The sequence below is a fragment of the Dipodomys ordii genome, unplaced genomic scaffold (genome assembly GCF_000151885.1).
Source record: "Dipodomys ordii isolate 6190 unplaced genomic scaffold, Dord_2.0 Scaffold55, whole genome shotgun sequence".
Classification (NCBI taxonomy): Eukaryota; Metazoa; Chordata; class Mammalia; order Rodentia; family Heteromyidae; genus Dipodomys; species Dipodomys ordii.
The window spans coordinates 3,920,452-3,940,729 of NW_012267271.1; the positions used below are offsets into that span (position 1 = coordinate 3,920,452).

At 56.8% G+C, this 20,278-nt stretch overlaps 2 protein-coding genes across 3 annotated transcripts in view; one reads left to right on the top strand and one right to left on the bottom strand.

Annotated features, from left to right (window-relative positions):
• The window catches only part of Lrsam1 (leucine rich repeat and sterile alpha motif containing 1), a 37,879-nt gene extending 23,363 nt beyond the window's left edge, over positions 1-14,516 (top strand). For both annotated transcript variants that reach the window (XM_013021395.1, XM_013021396.1), the window contains 10 exons: positions 957-1,056; positions 2,797-2,884; positions 3,827-3,901; positions 5,530-5,610; positions 6,806-6,901; positions 9,684-9,782; positions 10,656-10,787; positions 12,097-12,178; positions 12,560-12,705; positions 13,722-14,516. In XM_013021395.1, coding sequence (XP_012876849.1) covers positions 957-1,056; positions 2,797-2,884; positions 3,827-3,901; positions 5,530-5,610; positions 6,806-6,901; positions 9,684-9,782; positions 10,656-10,787; positions 12,097-12,178; positions 12,560-12,705; positions 13,722-13,844 — 1,022 coding nt within the window. In that variant the 3' untranslated portion in view covers positions 13,845-14,516. The remainder of the gene's footprint in view (positions 1-956; positions 1,057-2,796; positions 2,885-3,826; positions 3,902-5,529; positions 5,611-6,805; positions 6,902-9,683; positions 9,783-10,655; positions 10,788-12,096; positions 12,179-12,559; positions 12,706-13,721) is intronic.
• A 571-nt stretch (positions 14,517-15,087) lies between these two features.
• Positions 15,088-20,278, bottom strand: part of Fam129b (family with sequence similarity 129, member B) — a 56,643-nt gene continuing 51,452 nt past the window's right edge. Inside the window, exons 10-14 of the mRNA XM_013021486.1 lie at positions 18,578-18,733; positions 18,125-18,241; positions 17,875-17,982; positions 17,683-17,794; positions 15,088-17,468 (exon numbers count right to left, since the gene is read on the bottom strand). Coding sequence (XP_012876940.1) covers positions 16,864-17,468; positions 17,683-17,794; positions 17,875-17,982; positions 18,125-18,241; positions 18,578-18,733 — 1,098 coding nt within the window. The 3' untranslated portion in view covers positions 15,088-16,863. The remainder of the gene's footprint in view (positions 17,469-17,682; positions 17,795-17,874; positions 17,983-18,124; positions 18,242-18,577; positions 18,734-20,278) is intronic.

Here is a 20,278-nt window from a genome sequence, read left to right on the forward strand (position 1 = left end):
TTTTGGTCGGCCGTGGGGCTTGAACTCTGGGCCTGGGCGCTGTCCCTCAGCTCTTCAGCTCAAGGCAAGCGCTCTACCACTTGAGCTACAGCACCACTTCCTTGATTCTTTTTTTGTATGTGCCAGAGGCTTGACCTCAGTGAGAGCTATCTCCTACTTTTTCACGCAAGCCTGGTACTGTACCACTTGAACCACAACTCTACTTCTGGCTTTTTTGTTTTTTATTTTTATTTTTTATTGGTTTTATAAAGGTGAGGTACAAAGGGGTTATAGTTACATAAGTCAGGTAAAGAGTACATTTGGGGGGGCAGTGTCACCCTTTCCCTCACTTCTAGTCTTCACTTCTGGCTTATTGATGGTTAATTGGAGATAAGAGTCTTACTGATTTTCCTGTCAGGCTGGCTTCAAACTTCCATGTCAGTCTCCTGAATAGCTAGGATCACACACATGAGCCACTGGTGCCTGGCTCTTTTATGTCAATTTTTACAAATCTATAAACATTCATAAAAATTGACTGGAAGACCATATATCAAAATGTAATGTCTGGGTCTCAGGACTCTAGAAGATTGTTTGGTATTATACGGCTAATCAGCCTTCCAAGCTTATGTTCCCTTCCCTCCCCCCCCCCCCCGGCCCTAGGCCTTGAACTCAGGGCCTGGGCTCTATCCCTGAGTCTCTCTGTGCTCAAGGCTAGCACTTTACCACTTGAGCCACAGCGCCACTTCTGGCTTTTTTCTGCTTCTGTGTTACTGAGGAATCGAACCCAGGGCTTCATGATTGCTACGCAAGCACTCTACCACTAACCCAGCCCTTAAGTTACTTTTATAATTAAAAAGAGCCTCAGTTTAAGGTTGAATAGCAGGCAGGTAAGTAGGGAAAGCCTCAAGTCCTGTCCAGCAGCAGAGGAAGTCCTGCTGCATGTCCCTTTCTCATCCACCCACCCCACCTGTCTGCAGCCGCCATGCAGCAAATGCTGACCGAGAGCTGCAAGAGCCGCCTCATCCAGATGGCCTATGAGTCTCAGAGGCAGAGCCTGGTCCAGCAGGCCTGTTCTAGGTAAGGGGCGGGGGGTGGGAAGGTATGGGGGGGGGATTCCAGGTGAGCTGCAGGGAGCCACCTCAGGCCCCTAACACTGGGGTAAGAGCTGAGTACTGGTGGCCCCTGCCCTGGGCTGCCCAGCCTCGACAAAGCTGTTATAAGCAAGTGATCCTGGCCTTCCAGATTTTTCTAGCAAGGACTTCATGCTTGGGTTGGCCCCAGAGAAGACCACCATTTCCTGCGTCACACATTTGCTATGTTGTGAGCCAGGCACAGACAGGCCCAGTGCTTGCCTGCCTGGCATATCTGTGAGGGGCAGTGTCAAAGCAGGCTCGTAGAGTCTCAGAGCACCGTCAGGTGGGGGCCAAATAGGGGTGTTCTTGACCATGGAGGGGCACAGGTTGGGAATGTTATGAGCTAGGGGATGCATAGCTGCTTCCGTGCTGATGGCCACTTGGGTCTAAAGTGCTGGGCTCACCACAGCCCTGTGGGCTTTGGGAAGGTTCCAGGTAACCAGCAGAGCAGTGGGGAAAAGCTCAGTCAGTGCCTAGCTGCTCAGATCACAGTCTCACAGCCCTGGCCACCCTGCATGTTGCCCCCTCCTGGCCACCGGGTCAGCTTCCTGAGTCCTCAGATGCTGGCATCTCCCTGCTTTCCTGATGGGTGACTTGGTGCTCAGGAGCCCAGGCATGGGGGACTCTACTGGCTAACTGTGAACCTGGGGGTGAGTTGCTTTTGCTTCCTAAGCTGTGAATTTCTTATCAGAAAAGTGAGGTGAGCAGGCATCGGTGGTCACACCTGTAACCCTAGCTACTCAGAGCACTGAGCTCTGAGAATCATGGTTCAGACCAAGCCTGGGCAGACAAATCTGAGTGTGTGTGTGTGTGTGTGTGTGTGTGTGTAATCATGGTTCAGACCAAGCCTGGGCAGACAAATCTGAGACTCTGTGTGTGTGTGTGTGTGTGTGTGTGTGTGTGTGCTTTATTTTTTGCTGGTTGTGGGGCTTGAACTCTGGGCCTGGGCGCTGTCCCTCAGCTCTTCAGCTCAAGGCCTAGCACTCTACCACTTGAGCCACAGCACCACTTCCAGCTTTTTCTGTTTATGTGGTGCTGAGGAATTGAACCCAGGGCCCTGATTAATTTTTTAAAAGTAATCAGCAAAAAAGCCATATGTTACTCTTTGGCTCAGGTGGTAGAATGTTACCCTTGAGCATAAAAGCTCAAGAACAGTACCCTTGAAGCCGCAGGAGTGGCAAAAAAATAAAATAAAAGCGAGGTGACTTCCAGGAGCTGCCCGTGGAGCTGTTGCGGGAGCCTGAGCCTCCACCCCGGCTCCGGAAAATGGTTACAAGGGTGGAACAAGCTGAGAGCTAAGACCGAACAGGCATGGGGTTTGAACCTGTCACAGCCTCCTAAAGGGCTGAGCCCAGAACACAGGGACTTTCCTCCAGCCCAGTGGCTCATGGGCAGCTTGAAGGCGCGTATGGGGCAGGGAGAGGCCAGGTATTCACCTCAGGTGGCCTTCGCTGCGGGGTTCAGTGGCTCTGAACCAGAGGACCTGGTATCTCTGCCAGCTCTCAGCTCCACTGCCCTCCTCCCCAGCCAGAAGACTCAAACCCCAAGTCTGCCCTGCTGAGGCCTTGCCCCCCAGCAGGAGCGTTGGCAGTACTGCTGGGCGGAAAAATGATTCTCTTGGTCTCCTCCAAGACACCTAGCACAGAGCAGGTGCTCAGGAGTGACAGAGCTGTCTTTCTGGCAGCATGGCTGAAATGGATGAGCGGTTCCAGCAGATTCTGTCATGGCAGCAGATGGATCAGAACAAAGCCATCAGCCAGATCTTACAGGAGGTAAGCCTTGGGCCAGGGGTGCTGGACAGGAGTCCTGACCTAGACCTCACATAAGACCCAGGGACTTTGAGACACTGGAGTTGTCAGGGGGGCTGAGACGCCCAGAGGTGTCTGGGCCCTGAACCTAAAGAAGCAGCCCTGCCTGTCCCCATGGGTCACCTAGCCCTGCCCCAATCTCTCTGTTCTCCCAAAGTGACATGACGTGGTATCTGTAAGCCTTGTCAGAGACATCTGTCACTCGAGGTACCTGCCCCTGGTGAAGGAAAGGTTGGGGGCCCAGTAGGCCCCACACGGACAGGTTGCCCCCCCCCCAGTGTGGGGGACACTGTGTCCCAGTCAGCCAGTCACAGCTCTGAGCCTCTTCATCAGGGACATGGTAGCAGAAGCAGGCTCGCCTTTAGCTACTGTAAAAAAGAGGGACATGGTGCCAGCCCTATTAAGAACTGTTTTGAAAATTTAAGTGAGTTAGACAGTAGTTTCTCTCTCGCTCTCTCGCTCTCTCTCTCTCGCCCTCCCTCCCTCTCTCCCTCTCTCTCTCTCTCTCCCTCTCTCTCTCTCTCTTCTTGTGCCAGTCCTGGGGCTTGAACTCAGGGCTGGCTCTATCCCTGAGCTTTTTTTTGCTCAAGGTTAGCACTCTGCCTCTTGAGTCACAGCACTGCTTCTGGCTTTTGTTTTGGTAGTTTACTGGAGATAAGAGTCTCATAGACTTTCCTGCCTGGGCAGACTTTGAACCACTGTCCTCAGAAGATCTCAGCCCCCTGAATAGCCAGGCTTACAGGAATGAGTCACTGGCGCCCGGCCTAGTTTCTCTCTCTTAAGAAGCATAGGAATTACCTACGCCAGAATACACAGATCTGATCCCCAGATGGCTCCAGGGAAGGCCAGGATGTACGGCCTGGGTTGTGCAGCCTGTGCTGAACGGCCTGGCACGGTGTCTTGTAGAGTGCCATGCAGAAGGCTGCGTTCGAGGCCCTCCAAGTGAAGAAAGACCTCATGCACCGGCAGATCAGGAACCAGGTGAGTGCTGGGTTGGAGTGCGGGGCCGCAGTCACGCAGCTGAGACCCTGCTCACTGGCTCGCGAGAGGGGCCTGCTTTGTTCCTCTCACTCCTCAGGAAGACCAGGGCTGGGCTGTTGGTGAGGGCCTGGAGATGCCCTCATCCTCGGCCCTGGCCACAGTCCTACCCAGCGGGGGTGGCCCATTCTCTGGCCAGGACATGTGTGACCGTGGGAAGCCTCTGCACTGGCCTTGGCATAGCAGGACAACAGGGGCTCCTCTCCAGGCAACTGAACAAGAGCTGGAAGCTTCCCTGGGCCACCGTTAGCAGGGCTGAGGTGGGGCCTCTGCTTCCGAGGGCTGCACTCCCGTCAGACTCTGCTGGGGACTGTGGCGGGACTGTGGCGGGGCCTCAGCGCAGCGGGGGCCGAGGGAGTGGAGCAGGGCGTGCGGTGCTGCTATTGAGTGGGCTGCAGCTGGGGCCCAGCTTCCAGGCTATGGGAGCGCTCATCCCATCACACTTCCCATTCATATTTTTGCATGGTTTTCTTTCTCCTTCTCGTGTTTGATCTAAACCAACTTACTTTTTTTTTTTAATTTTTTTTTAAATTTCGGTCCCCCATTGCTGGACATGAAGCTCATCCCTCTGACCAAGGGTGGGAAGGGCCAGGGGGCTCAGAGACAGAAGAGGCCTCACGGCCATGGGCAGGTCACTGTGTCAGGTGTGATCCCCCCCAGACAGCCGAGAGAGTGAGCAGACCCCCACTCTCAGGGTGGGTGGGCCCCTCAGAGCCTAGGGAAAGGGCGCTTGCTTACTTGCTCTGTGTCCTTGGGCAGGTTACTTAACCTCCCCTTGCCTGTACTGTGGGGTCATGGCCCGGGCGCTGCTGAAGTGCTGCAGATAGAGCTCACAGCATGGATATGGCACAGTCAGGTGCTCGTAACTCCAGCCTATCACCATTCAGTCACTCCATTGCCCTCTGCTCCCCCGACCTCCACCCCATGACAGCTACACGGTGGAGGCAAGAGGAAGGCCTCATGGTTCCAGCCCTGTGGTGCACACCTGTAATCCTAGCTACTCAGGAGGCTGAGATCTGAGAATACTGGGACTCTTATCTCCAGTTAGCCACAAAAAAGCCGGAAGTAGACAAGTGGCTCAAGTGGTAGAATACTAGCCTTGAGAAAAACAGCTAAGGGACCGAAGGGACTGTGCCTAGGCTCTGAGTTCAAGCCCCAGTACCAGCACATGCATGCACATACACAGACACACACACACACACACACACACACACACACACACTCCCAGTGGTGACTGTCGACCTCCCTCTCCTTGGATCTAGAAGGAACCCCCTCCTTCCCTGCACACCTTTATTTGCGAGCGTCCTGGGACAAGCCCTGTGCTGGGCTCTTGGCCAGCTGCAGCGACCAGGTCGACAGCATGTCAAGTCCCAGGTACCCCAAGCCATGAAAGAGGATTCTTTTTACACCTCTGTGTGAGATCCCAAGTCCTACAGGTTCCTCTCCAACCCCAGCTTCCCCCCAGAAAGCTTTCTTAGACACCACCCACCTCTGGCCACCAGAGGGCAGCAGCACAAAAAAAACGGCACCACGGTTAATGCAAATAAACCCCTGTCTCGTCTTCTGTTTAGATTAGGTTAATAGAAACTGAGTTACTGCAGCTGACTCAGCTGGAGTTAAAGAGGAAGTCCCTGGACACAGAGGCGCTGCAGGTATGTAGGGCTCCCCCTGCGCCCCTCCCACACCCCCCTGGCCCCAGGGCAGCAGCTCCTCAGCCCAGGGCCTGGGCTGCCCCAGTGACCAAGGCAGGGCTCTCAGGAGGCGGGACACTAGGCAGGCGGTCGGAGGAAGGAGGTCCCCCAGACCACATCTCCGCATTTCCTTGGTTGGGGTCTGGCCGCTGCGGTGCTCCTTTCTTTAAGCCTTGCTCTTCCGCTGTCTGGGCTGCATTCTCTGTGGAGGGGCTTCTCAGGATGGCCGAGCCCAGGCCTGGCCCCCAGTGTCCTGCTCTCGGAGCCAGCGGGGACGGGCAGGCTGTGGTCTAGACTCTTCCTAGAGTCTGCCCGCAGGACTTGGGCAGGTGGAGAGGAAAGTTGGCCCTTTCCCTTCTCGGGCTCCCATCGCCCCCATGCACTTGTGGGCCTGGATGGGACAGGTGTGTGGGGCACGTGCTCGCGCCAGCTTTTGCGCAGTCCGCCTGTCCCGGTCCCTGTCCATGCTCAGCGGAAGACCTCAGGCTGTCTCCCCCCACACCAGTGCACAGACAATGCCTGCTCCCAGAGGTCTGCCCAGGTGCTGCGTGGCTCCAAGCATGGCCCTGCCACGCCCCTTTCTGTCCCCCCAAGATGGAGTCTTCCCATGGCACTGGGCCATTAGAGGAGGGTGACGTGGTAACAGAGCCTCAAAACAAGCTTTAGAGATGAGGAACCGCCCCGCCCATCACAGCTGCAGGGCCTGCGTGGGGTCCCCAAGGACAGGAGGATGAGGGGATGTGGCCACAGTGTGCATGTGTTGTCCCCCTTCCCAACCCCCCCCCCCCCCCGCCCCCGTGTGGGCTCCCCTATCTCTGCCACCCTCCATTTGCTTCCACCATGTGCTCTGTGGTCAGGGAGACCATGGTTGTCATTCTTTGTTTGCTGTTTCTCCCCACTCCATCGTCATCATCACTGGGGTCCCATGCCTGGCCCAGGAAGGGTGCCTCAGCTTTGAGGATGGGAGGTGGGGTGGATGTCAGGGCAAAGGGGGCTGGGCTTTAGCCCCTAACTTGGCCTAGGGGCGTGGGTCAGAGCCCTGAATTGAGCTGCCAACAGAACCAAGCCAGCGGGATCCCAGGCAGCACCGGCCGCCATCCTGCGTGCCAGGGCAAAGACTGCTCACTACGGCCCGGGGCGGGGCCTTGTGTTGCAGGAGATGGTGTCCCAGCAGCGCTGGGCTCTCAGCTCCCTGCTCCAGCAGCTGCTCAAAGAAAAGAAGCAGCGGGAGGAAGAGCTGCAGGACATCCTGGTACGTGCTCAGCCGCTGCGGTCAGTTGGGGTGGAGGGCTAGCATCTCTTGGCCAGATTTTCTTTCTTTTTTTTTGGGGGGGTGGGGGTAGAGGGTCCGGTCGTGGGGCCTGAACTCTGGGCCTGGGCGCTGTCCCTCAGCTCTTCAGCTCAAGGCTAGCGCTCTACCACTTGAGCCACAGCGCCACTTCCGGCTTTTTTCTTTTTGCTTATGTGGTGCTGAAGAATCGAACCCAGGGCCTCATGCATGCAAGGCAAGCACTCTACCACTGAGCCACCTTCCCAGCCCCTATTTCATTTTATTATTTATATTGTATTTGATTCTGGGGCTCAAACTCAGGACCTCATACTCTTGCTTGGATTCTTCACTCAAGGTGGTGTTCTACCGCTTGACTCACACTTTTCTGCCCAGGCTGGCTTCATACCTTGATTCTCAGATCTCACCCTCCTGAGTAGCTAGGATTATAGGCATAAGCCACACTGCATTTTTTTTTTTTTTTTTTTTCAGTTGTGGGGTCTGAACTCTGGGCCTAGGCGCTGTCCCTCAGCTCTTCAGCTCAAGGCTAGCGCTCTACCACTTGAGCCACAGTGCCACTTCTGGCTTTTTCTGCTTATGTGGCACTGAGGAATCGAACCCAGGGCTTCATGCATGCGAGGCAAGCACTCTACCACTGAGCCACCTTCCCAGCCCCTACATTTTTTTTTTTGAGGAAACACTATTGTTAATCAGGCAGTGGGTATTGGAAAGTACAAAGGAAAAGACTTTCACTTCTGAGAATTATCTACTGCTAACATTTTGTTATGTAAAGATCATAGTGCATCTTTCTATGTATATATGCCTTTCCACATAAACTGGTGCATACCCTCGCTTGGTACAGTGGCTTATATCTGTAGTCCCGGCTACATAGGAGGCTGAAGCAGGAGGATCCCTTAGGCCCAGGAGGTCATCGCTATCCTGGACAACTTATTAAGACCCATACCTCAAAAAAAGGGAGACATGGGAGGGAGAGAAATTTGTGTTTAATAAGCAAACCTGCTCTGATCTCATCGAATGTGCTTTTCTGATGGTTTCTGGGGCCACACTGGGATGGGCTGGCACCTGGTAGAGCATATGAGTTATTTTTAGCCTCTGTGAGGGGTGAGCTGAGTGTCTCTGAGGATTGGGCTTTGAAAACATCCGTGAGTGTTCCCTCAGAAGTGGGCTCACGTGGCCACAGCAGGCCACGAGCTCCTGGCAGGAGTGGCCCAACCTAGCCCTGTGCCGATGGCTTAGACTTTAGCATGCATCAGGATGTCTGAGCCCCAGTCCTGCGCATGAGGACAGAAGCCAGGCTCACCAGCCAGAGCTGAAAAGATGTGATCTCCTGCATCACTGTAAATGTCTCCATGTCCCTAGGCCTTTGCAGGTTGAGAGGGGAGACTAGCTCCTCCAGAGAGTGCAGAGCCAAGGGGCATGTTCATGCCGTGGCAGTGAGAGGTGGCCTGCTCTTCACCAGGCCTCTCTGCCACTTTCTGCACATTGCACCAGTGAGAATGGCAGCCCCAGCAGTGGGCCGCTGCCACCCCGCCCTGCCATCAGAAAGCCCCTGTTGCACAGCTAGGGGAGGAGCTCCAGCTCTGTAGACCATTTTGGGCAAGGGCACATAGCAGGGGGTGTCACCGGGCACGGCCTATAACACTAGAAAAGGAGGCTGAGACAGGAGGATCAAGAGTTCCAGGTCAGCCTGAGCTACAGAGCCAAACTGGGTCTCAAAAACTGAAAATCTGGGCACTGGTGGCTCACCCCTGTAATCCTAGCTACTCAGGAGGCTGAGATCTAAGGATCATGGTTCAAAGCCAGCTGGGGCAGGAAAGCCCACGAGACTCTTATCTCCAATTAACCGCCAGAAAACCAGAAGTGGCACTGTGGCTCAAGTGGCAGAGTGCTAGCCTTGAGCTGAAGAGCTGAGGGACAGCACCTAGGCCCAGAGTTCAAACCCCACAACCGACAAAAAAAAAAGAGACGAGAAGGGTGGGAGGCGTGACTCAGGCAGCAGATCACCAGCCGATGAACAGAAGCAAGCGTTGGCAAATTTGAGTCCCCATCTTAGACAAGAGAGGAGAGAAGTGGGGAAAAGAGAGGAGAGGAGAAAAGAAGGCACAACTCTAGGCCAAGGGCAGAGGAGGGCGTCTAGCTCCACAGAATCCCAGGAGGGGCTGCCCAAGGAAGCCAGGCCTGAGGGGGCTGCGCGGGACCCGCTCCCCACAGCCTGCCTGGCCCACAGCCTGTAGCCCCAGCTGCGCCCCTCACAGCTGCAGAGCAACAGGACACAGGCCTGGTGTGGATCGAGCCCTGACTCTAGGCAGGGAACTCATCCCTCTGAGCCTTACTTTCCTCACCCAGGAGCTAGAACAGTCTTCACAGAGTTAGGCAGCCAAGTAAATGACTTCTTTTGGTGCCCAGCATGGTGTGGCACAGGGATCTGTGTAGATGAATAGTGTCCCTGCTCCCTGCCTTATCCCTCTACCGAGAGTAAGTGCAGGCCGGACAGAACTCCAGGACCAGTGCTCAAGTGGAGTCCTGTGCCTGGAGCCCTGCGGCAGTCCCGCCTGTGTGGGGCAGAGACAGCTGTCCCCCAAGAGGGGGTCCTTCGCAGGGGCTGGCAGAGTGTGGGACCACGTGGTGTGAAAGTCCTTTATAAAATACCAAGGGCCATCGCCTGTGTGGGTCTCAGCCAGCTCCTGGTGACTCTGGTCTTTATTTACTGAGATGCGGCTCCAGTGACCGTGTTTGTCCTTGGCAGATGGAGTTAGAAGCCAAGAGCGAAACCAAGCAGGAGAATTACTGGCTCATCCAGTACCAGCGGCTTTTGAACCAGAAGCCCCTGTCCTTGAAGCTGCAGGTGAGGAAGCGGAGGCCCTGCACATGGCTTATTCTCGGAGCGCCTTGGGTTCTCCGCAGGCTGTTGACTGCCACCTGCCCGCCCCACAGACTCAATCCATCTTCCCATGGATGGAAGCAGGCCAGATCCTGGAAGGGGCAAGAAGGGTGGTAGGAGCATTGGCTCTGGTGAGGGGAAAACGGGGGCCAGTCATTTCTGTGACCAGCAGAGACCAGAGAGCCCAGGGTGAGCTGCGTGTGCAGACAGAACTGCTGCCCGTGAAGCAGGGCAGATGTGGATCACTACCTTACACACATGCACATGCATACATGTGCACACACATGCATGTGCACACATGCATACACACATATACTTCTAAAAACTTCAATAAAAGTCAAGTCATAGCTGGGCGCCAATGGCTTACACTTGTAATCCTAGCTACTCAGGAGGCTGAGATCTGAGGATCACAGTTCAAAGCCAGCTGGGCAGGAAAGTCTGTGAGACTCTTATCTCCAGTTAACCATCTGAAAACCAGAAGTGGAGCTATGGCTCAATGTGGTAGAGCGCTCACCTTGAGCAGAGGAGCTCAGGGACAGTGCTCAGGCTCTGAGTTCAAGCCCCACCACCGGCAAAAAGAAAAAAAATAAAAGTCAAGTCATTTTCTATTATCCTCTGGAAAGTTACTTTTCTCTGGAATATGATGCTAAACTCAGCGCGGAGCACTTGCTGAGCAGGTGCTCTACCACTTGCACCACTCTTCCATCCCCCCATTTTATTTTGGGGAAAAATCCCCAGGATGCATTCCATGCGTGCTGCTCAGTACTGTGCTCACCCTCCTGTTTGCTTTTCCCTCTGGGCTCTGCCCCTTGGCCTTCTTCGCGGCCTGTCCTGCAGGAAGGAAGCTTGGAGCGCCCGCTGGCGGCCCTCCTGGTGGAGCTGTCTGCCGAGCACTACCTGCCCATCTTCGCCCACCACCGCATATCTCTGGACATGCTGTGCCACATGAGCCCCGGGGACCTGGCCAAGGTAGGAAGCAGCAGCCCGGGGAGGCCGGGGAGGCTGGACTTGCTCTTTATGTGGTTCACAGCAGAGCCCATCCTGATGAAATGTCCCGAACACCTGCCCCCTCGCCCCCAGCCAATCATGTGCTCAGCCTGCCATCTAGCTATGAAAATCAGAAATGTAGCCAAAACTGGAGGCCACACCTATAGTCCTAGTACACGGGAGGCTGAAGAAAACAGATCACAAGGTCAAGACCAGCCTGGGTTACATAGCCAGACCTTTCTTTAAAAAGAAAGAAGGAAGGAGGGAGGAAGGAAAGGAAGGAGGAAAAGCAAGAAAAAAGAGTCAGGTGCTGGTGGCTCACACCTGTAATCTTGGCTACTAAGGAGGCTGAGATCTGAAGATTGCTGTTTAAAGCCAGCCTGAGCAGGAAAGGCCATGAGACTCATCTTTAATAAAACTACTTTTTAAAAAAAGCCAAAATTAGAGCTGTGGCTCAAGTAGTAGAATGCTAGCCTTGAAGCTCAGGAACAGTGCCCAGCCTCAAGTTCAAGCCCCAGGACAGGCACAGAAAAGAAGAGAGAAGAAAAAAATCGGAGCCTGACACCAGTAGTTCACCTCTGTAATCCTAGCTACTTGGGAGGCTGAGAGTAGAAGGATTGAGATTTGAGGCCAGCTTGGGTAGAAAAGTTCGGCAAATAACTACCAGAAAAACAGGGCTAGCAGTACATAGCAGTATATTAGCAGTCTAGCCAGCACAAAGCCCTAAGTCCAAAACCAGCCCCTCCAAAAACAGAACCAGAAATGTGGGTCCCAGACACCCACCTTGTTCAGATCGGACTTTAGCGATAGGGCTTGGGGATGGTCTGGGTCAGCCCCAGCCTGCCCCACCAGGTCACAGGCATAACCTTGGCAGTGCCTGAGCCCTGGATAGGGGCTGAGGGCCTTTCATCAGATAACCCACTTACTCTTCGGAGTAGGGCAAGCTGGGCCACAATGCCTCTGGGCTGTGTGGCTCCAGTGCTGCTGCTTCTGGGCAGCATGGCCTCAGTGGCCTCTCCTCAGCCTCAAGGATGGTGATTGGAGGTCCCAGGGGTGGTGTGATGCACGGGTGTCAGTCCGTGCAGCCACCAGCATGGCCCCACCTGCTGCAGCGCCAGCTGCCCCGGCGCTGAGCCGGTCACCTGCACAGCTGGGGTGCCGCTCTGTCACCTGCTGACCCCAGGACCCTGGCCGCCAGAGGCTGGGACGGGGCAGTCCCATGGGCCTAAGCGGCAGAGTGGCCCCGCCCAGCCCGGGCTGCCACAGTTTGCCCTCCCTTTCTCTGCCACAGATGGGTGTCTCAGAAGCTGGCCTGCAGCATGAGATCCTGCAGAGGGCCCGGGACCTGTTGGACGTAGCCAGGATCCAGCCAGGTACTGGCTGGCAGAAGGGCAGGGCGGGCTCACTAGGGCTGTGCTGGGAAAGGGGTAGAGGGAGAGGAAGGGGCAGCCTTGGGGGCAGCCTGGCAGAGGAGCCAAGGGCTCCATAGCCCAAGGCTGTGTGGCCCTGACAAGTGATGTTTCCACTCTGAGCCTCAGATTTCTCACCCCTGACAGTGACCACCAGTCATGCTGCAGGGTGGCTTGAAGGGTCCTGGGCACCTTAGGAACTAGAGGCCCCTGTTACCAGCACTCTGCCATGTGTGCCAGCACAGATGACAGGGCAGGAGGCCTCGCTCCCACTTCATAGCTGGCCTTACGTGTTGAGGTCATCCGTGAGTGACCCCCAGCTTGCCTGTCCCTTTGACTTCACAGAGCTGAAGCCAACCAAGGATGAGGTCGTCGGGGCCCTGGAGCCCCTCCCTGCCCCCCAGGAGCCTCCTGAGTCAGTGAGGCCTTCAGCGCCCCCTGCCGAGCTGGAGGCACAGGCCTCCGAATGTGTCGTGTGCCTGGAACGGGAGGTGAGTGGCACCGGGACCCTGCAGGGCGCGGGGCCTTGGCCAGCCAGCCCTTCGTCCTCAGTCTCGCTGGACACATGGATTTGTTTGTAAAGCAGTTCCCTAGTCACGTGAGCACGTGATGTCATTTAGAAAACATAGCAAAGCGAAAAGTGCAGGAAGCATCGGCTCCGTGGCCCAAACGTGAGCAATGCTAACGCTGTTTGCTCTTTTTTTTCTTTTCTTCATAAGAGGAAAATTTTTCTCCAACTTACTAACTACATTAGGGGAACCTGTCATGGAAGAGCAGCAGCCTGGCTTTTCCTGCCAAGGTTTTTCACAAGCTGTCGAATTAGCACTTTTTATTATTATTGTTATTGTTGTTGCAGAGAGCAAACCCGGCAGTGTATAAAGTACAGGTCCTTCCTTGCCTCCCCGACGGAATCCTACACAGAAAACAGCTGTGCTGGCGGCGCCCTGGCCGAGAGCCAGCAGCCCCTTCCCATGGGCTGTGGAGACGGCTCCCAGTTTCTTGATATTACAGATAGCTTTGAAGAGTTTGGAGCACATCCTTGAGGATTTTCTCAGGATACACGCCTAAGTGTGCTTACAGGGCTCTCAATCCATACAGTTGCAGTCCTTCTACACCAGGAGTTCAGGGGCTGTCCAACAACAACAACAAAATTACAGAGAGACTGGGATATAGCTCACTGGCCGAACCCTTGACTGGTCCCATCCCCAGCACTGGAAAAGAAAAGAAAAAGGTTGAGGATAGCCACAGAGCTATAGGCACAAAACTGAACAGACTGGCTAGGATTTCACGTCTGTGGCACACGCTCATGCATGTCTGCCATGTGTGAGTAGCTCCTGGTGGCCACACCACAAGGTTATTTTACTTCCTTTGGTGATACTGGGGTTTGAACTTGCTATTTCTAGGCAGCCACCCTCACTATGTGAGTCACAGCCCAGCCCCCACGCCACCAGCGTTTTAAGCTAAAGACTCCTGGGGTGGCTCAGCTTGCTGCCTACTCTCTCCTCAGGCCCAGATGATCTTCCTCACCTGTGGCCATGTCTGCTGCTGCCAGCAGTGCTGCCAGCCACTGCGCACCTGCCCGCTGTGCCGCCAGGAGATCACCCAGTGCCTGCGGATCTACCACAGCTGAGCACACAGCCAGGCACAGCGGGAGCTCGGCGCAGCCTCCACCAAAGCAGGCCCAGGCTGCCGTCCGCACATCCCTACCCCACCCAGAATAGGACCAGGCTGGCCTGGGCCTCTCCCTGCTGCTGCTCATGGGATGTAGCTGCTAGCCGGAACGCTGAGAGGAAGCCGGGGCAGCTCAGCTGGTGATTGGGCCCCTGGCGGCCCAGGGAGAGGCCGGGGTGTGGAGAGGCGGCTGTGCCATCAGTGAGGTTCCAAGACGAACATCATAGCCAAGCCGCGGTTCCATCCCCATCCCCACCCGCACCCTGCCTCTCAGAGCACTCTATTCCGTCCTCATCTGTGCAGCCCACCCAGCTGTCCCTGGCCTGAACAGGGGAGTCATCCAGCTAGGACAGGGAGCCACACAGGCCTGCACCCTAGTTCCCCTCTGCTGCTCCCTGAGCATGTCCTACCTGCTCTCCACCCTACCTCACTCAGACAGCTCAGCCTGAAGCAGCAAACATCAATAAAGCCATTCGCTGCTCCTTTCCTGTTACCCTTGGGTCCACAGGGAGCTGGGAGTGGGTATGGGGTAAGTCAGCTGCAGCACCCTGATCAGAGGAGAGGAGGTACAGCTGTCGAGAGCCAGTGCCTGAGTGGCCCCTTTATCTCTGAGCTGCTGGTGCTCCAAGGCCTGGAGTTGGGGCTGGAGATGGGAGGGGTGAGTGCCTGGGACCCTGGCTGCAACTGCAGTGAGTATGCAGCCTGGAAGCATCCTGTCTCCAGCCTGCTCTGTTGTGCCTTGGGGATCATCACAAAACTTTAGGCACCTGAAGCCCAGGTACACTCATCATGTGGTTTCTGACAGGTGGTTTGGAGGCAAGGGGCAGGCCGGCTGGGCCTGTTGCACTCAGTGCTGGCCTTCAGGCTGGTTTCTCCATCCATCTCTCCATCCAGTACAAGATCTGTGCTTCAGCTGCCAGCCACCAGGGGGTGCTGAGTGCTCAGGGACAGTGCCAAGAAGGTGAAGGGCTCCAGGGTGGCCAGGAGGGCCCCACCCTCTAATTGGGACCACCTACCTTGCAGTGCCCTCTGAAGTGTTCAGGCCTGCGTTCTAGGGAGAAGCTTGTCTCCTCTGCCCTTGTCTCCACTCTTTCCCACCTCAGGTTAGCTTGGACAGGAGGGGAGACTGAGGCCTGAGGTAGGTCTCACGACTTTATGGAGCACTATTTAGGCGGGGCGGGGGGGGGGCAGGGGGGGGCGGTCTCACGAGAGCTCAGGCAGCAAGGTCTTTTGCCACCCTCTATTCTAGTCAAGGAGCTTGAGCTCAGAGTTTGAAACTTGCCAAAGACAACAGCATGGTCCTGGCTGAACCCCTGGCCTTGGCCACCATGGACAGACTGACCAGGAAAGCCAATGCCTGCAGGTGCCTGGCCGTGCCAGCCTCTCCAAGGGACATCTGCACTCCACTAGCGTCGGAGGATGGGGGGCTCCTGTGCCAACCTCAGCCAGTGTTCTGTCCCCCTTTGTCCTCCATGTAAAGGGCACAGCCTACAGTGAGTGTTCAACCAGTACCAGCCTAAATCAGATCCTAAAGAGCTGGCAAGGCTGGCTACACCCCAGGGCCCTGAGCAGCCACCAGGGAGCGTGGCCCTATAACCCAGGAGCTCTGAGCCTGGACAAGTCTCATCTGTTTCCTCCTCTGTAAAATGGCACAGGAACTCCACCATGAGTCTCATGGTGCCTGGTCGAGCCAGAACACCAGGTTTGGAGGCTCAGTCCCTGGCCCAGCCCCTCCCCCTAGCACCACACAGAGAGCAAGCTTTAAATAAAGCATTTATTGATTAGCAGAAGCGTAAACAGTTTGCATAGTATTCTCAATACCACATCTCGGAAGGATGATCAAAACCCCAAGGCACTAGAGAGCACGGAAGAGATCAGAGACTGGATCAGATGGGGGCTGGGGACTGGGCATCCCTGAGCCCCAGCCTCGTCCTGGGGTGTAAGGCGCCCTGTCCAGGGGGAACTTGGACTTCACTGGGAACAATTTCCACCCTGCCCTCCTTCCTATCCCCAGCAGCAGAGAAGAGTCTGAGGAAGTAGGGGGAGGGGTTGTGGGGGGGCCTGTCAAGTTGGGGGAACCTTGACTTAACTCTGTGCCCAGGAATTGGAAGCTAGGGAAGGGCCAACAACAGCCAAGACCAAAGTGACTCACAGAGACAGGCTCAGAACTGTCCGGTGACACTCAGAGGCCACACACACCTCCGTGTCCTGGGGAGCCCCCCCCGCCTCTCCGGAGCCCCTCCAGTTCCTGTGGGCAGTGAGTAGTACCTTGGAGGATGCCAAAGCCACCAAGCCCTCCACTGGCACAGAGAGAACCCCAAGACTGGAGAGTCCCCCACAGGCTGCGCTCCACTGCAAGTGACCTTCACTCTGTCACCTCCTCTCACTCAGCCCCGCTGGTCCCCAGAGACCAGCTCCTCCCGCCCCCTCACACTGCCCCTCCACACCTTCCAGCACATTCCAGCCTTCCTCATTTCATCCCCAGGCCCCTGGCCCTCCTCCTAGGAGACCCCACCCCAATACCTCCCTAGCACTCCTGCGGCCCAGCCCTCCCCCTCCTTGGCTTCTCTCAGCCCTGGGTGAACCCTCCTGGCTTGGGGGGACAAATAGGACAGAGGACAGGACAGAGGGCCTGGGTGCTCATCTCCCTCCCTCCCCCCTTCCTCCCCATGTTGGGGGGGGCGGGCGCAAGAGGACTTTGCCTCAAGCACTGAAGCTCTGGCTCCCACAGAAGACAGCAAGAGCCATCATGAAGGGAGCAGAGGTGACAGCCAGGGCAGGATGGAGGCGCTCCCCAGCTGTGCCCAGCCCCCCCCAAAGTGAAACCTTGAAACCAGCCCCTGCCTTCGAGGTGAGCCCACGGAAGAGCAAAGAGGGGCACCCCAGCCTGCCCACCTCCACCCCCGCCGCCACGCTGGCCCGCCATGCCTCGGGGGTGCAGCCCCTCACAGTGTCCCCACGGGAACAGGGCGACCAGACTAGAACTCCGTCTGCACCCCAGCGCTGTCCTCGGTGGTGGTGTGGATGGGGGGGCGGCTGCCAGGGCTGGTCACCTGCTCCCCGGTCTCCTGGTCACTGGGCTTGGGGGGCTCAAGGTCCATAGCCTTTCTGGGTGAGGGATGCCGGAGGGGTGAGGCGGGCGGCGACGCGGCCTGGGGGGCGGCCCTGGGCTGGGGGCTCTCCTGGGCAGGCGCCCCGTTGAGCAGGGGGCCGGCTGGCGGGGGGCTCTCAGCCCGCAGATCCTGAGCCAAGAGGCCGCGGAGCTCGGTGACACTGTCCGGGGACGCCGGGGACGGCGGCTCAGAGCCAGCCTGCAAGGGCAGCCCGGCTTCCTCGTCCTGGACCACAGACATCACCTGCTTGGCCCGACGGCGCTTCTCAGAGGGGGTGACTGCATCGGGGGCCCCAAGGCTGGGGCTGCCGCTGCTTCCCCGGCTGTCTTCACCGCTGTCGCCGCCGTACTGCTCACCCCAGTCGATGGGGGCGCCCTCGGCCAGCAGGTGCAGGTTGGGGTCGCTGTTGTGCATGACCATGCTGTCCCGGTACAGGTTGTGCTTGCGCTGGACGGCGGCCTCCTTCACAGCTGCAGACGACAGCCGGGCAGGAGGCTCAGCCCGGCACCCCGGGCCCAGCCCAATGCCCGCAGGGACCCTGCCTCTTCTCCACAGATGTGTCATCCTCACGGCAGGAGGTGGCTATGGTGGCTCCAGCCCAGGTCCCCCCTCTGACCGCCCCCAGCCGTGCCCTGAGAACCCAGGAGGCCTTGAGCCTCCTCAGCCGGGCCCAGGCCTGCTCACCCTGCAGGATGTCCTTCATGACCGTCTGCAGCACCACCTCCTCGTATGTGTTCTCTACCAGGAGGAACCGGGCGAAGTCCTCGAAGATCAGCTCCTGGAAGCGGGGCAGCTCCTGGGGACGGGGTGGAGGGAGGCGGCTGGTCAGAGGGGCAGAGGGGTGCTGCCCGGGGGCGGAGGGGCGCAGGCGCTCACCGACTTGCAGGTGGGGGCCAGCTTCTTGAGCAGGAAGGGGATGGCGATCTGCAGCAGCGCCTCCCGGAAGAACTTCTTGCGCACAGAGCTGCTGTCGTAGTCATATTTCTGCAGGGAAGTTGGGGAGCAGCGATAGGGGGCCGGAGGTCCGTGGTCCCTTCCCCCACCCCAGCCTGGTGGGAAGGTGGAGCCTCCCCCTGCACACAGCAGGACGGCCGCACCGGGCCCGGCCCACAGGGGGCGCCCTCACCTTCAGCACTCGCTCCAGGATCCGCTGGATGGATTTGCACAGCTCCTCCTTGGTGGGCCCCTTCCCCAGCTCCTGGTGCAGAAGCGTCTCGAAGGTGTACACCGCGTTGTCCATTTGCTGCAGGGCACAGCATGGGGCACGTAAGGCCCCGCCTTGCTGGTGGCTGAGAGGCTCAGCCAGCCCCCCACCCCAGGCCTGCCAGGAGGGGGTGCTAGTTCACATGTTCACTGAGTGCATGCTGCACGCCTGGCACGGTGCTGGGCACCAGGGCCAATGCCCGCCTTGAGAGAACAGGAAGGGGTCACTAGGCCGACCGGACATGGCAGAGCAGCGTCAGCCAGGTGACGCGGGAGGAGGTGTAAGGGTGCTGGCCGCGCACGGGAGAGGCCCGGGACAGGCCCGTGGAAGGTGGTAGCAGGGGCGGGGCCAGCTGGGACAGAGCCTGGGGCTCACCTCGCGCATGTGGATCTGGGCTCGCTGCTTAAACGCAGACGTGCTGGACACATCGAAGCGCTGCTGCAGCCCGTCGAGCCGCAGTGGCTCCATCTTCTCGTAGCAGCTCTGCATCTTCAGGGGGTGGAAGGCCAGCTGGGACAGCTTCTCCATGTACTGCAGGGGCAGGAGCGAGGGGGCAGGGGGCTGAGCCGGGGCCCCCTGAGCAGCCTACACCTGGGTAGCGCCCCTGCATTGGCCACCAGGGCTGGCCTCCTAAGGATGGGGCTATGGCCAGGCCTGGGGGCGCTCAGGACAAGAGGAAGGGGCATTTGAAGGCAGAGGGAGTATGGTCTGGCAGCACAATGCTGTCGAGGCCAACCTGGGCTCTGAGACACACTTCTCTTCCATTCTGGGGGGCTAGGACTTCTGGGGTACCCTCTCCCTCTGAGTATCAGTGTCTTCAGCCTCCAAATAGGAAGATCACTTTTCAAGTCCTTTCTGACTCTCAAAGTCTGATTATTAGCCAGGTGTCTGGCTCACACCTGTAATCTACCTACTCAAAGGCTGAGGTCTGAGGATCACAGCTCAAAGCCAACAGGGACAGGAAAGTCTGTGAGATTCTTAGCTCCAATTAACTACCAGAAAACTGGAAGTGGCGCTGTGGCTCAAAGTGATAGAGCATTAGCCTTAAGAAAAATAACTCTGGCCGGGCGCTGGTGGCTCACGCCTGTAATCCTAGCTACTCAGGAGGCTGAAATCTGAGGATCGCGGTTCAAAGCCAACCCGGGCAGGAGAGACCGTGAGACTCCTATCTCCAATAAAAACCACCAGAAAACCGGAAGTGGCGCTGTAGCTCAAGTGGTAGAGCGCTCGCCTTGAGCTGAATGGACAGCGCCCAGACCCAGAGTTCAAGTCCCACAACCGACAAAAAAAAAAAGTAAGAAAAAAAACTCTGGTACAGCACCCAGGCCTTGAGTCCAAGCCCCACAACCACCAACAACAACAAAAAGTGAGTATTATTGTCTATGAACTCACAATTTGCAGTGTAGAGGAGGCGGCAGATACACAACAGATGATATCTGCACTGACTGTCTGTGGGTTCCATGCAGCTAGCTACCCCAGCTGGACATTCACCCTGAGAACCAGGTAACTGAGGCCAAGAAAGGGAAGGACTTCCTGTTTGTAGGGTAGAGGAATGGCTGACTCTACCTCATTCATTACACTGCTCAGACCTAAAGCTTACCTTTCTTCCTCCTTATTTGTGTATTTTCATTTGTTTCTGGTAGTGTTAGGGTTTGAAGTCAAGGCCTTGCACTTGCTAGGCAGGTGCGCTACCACTTAAGCCATGCCACAGCCATCTTTTTTCCTTTCATTGTTAAAAAAATTTTTTTTGGTTGGATGTGGGGCTTGAACTCAGGGCCTGGGCATTGTCCCTGAGCTTTTTCCACTCAAGCCTAGTGCTCTATCACTTTGAGTCTCCGCTCCACTTCCAGTTTTCTGGTAGTTAATTGGAGATAAGAATCTCACACTTAGCCGGGCGCTGGTGGCTCATGCCTGTAATCCTAGCTACTCAGGAGGCTGAGATCTGAGGATCGCGGTTCAAAGCCAGCCCGGGCAGGAGAGACTGTGAGACTCTTATCTCCAATAAACCACCAGAAAACCGGAAGTGGCGCTGTAGCTCAAGTGGTAGAGCGCTCGCCTTGAGCTGAAGAGCTGAGG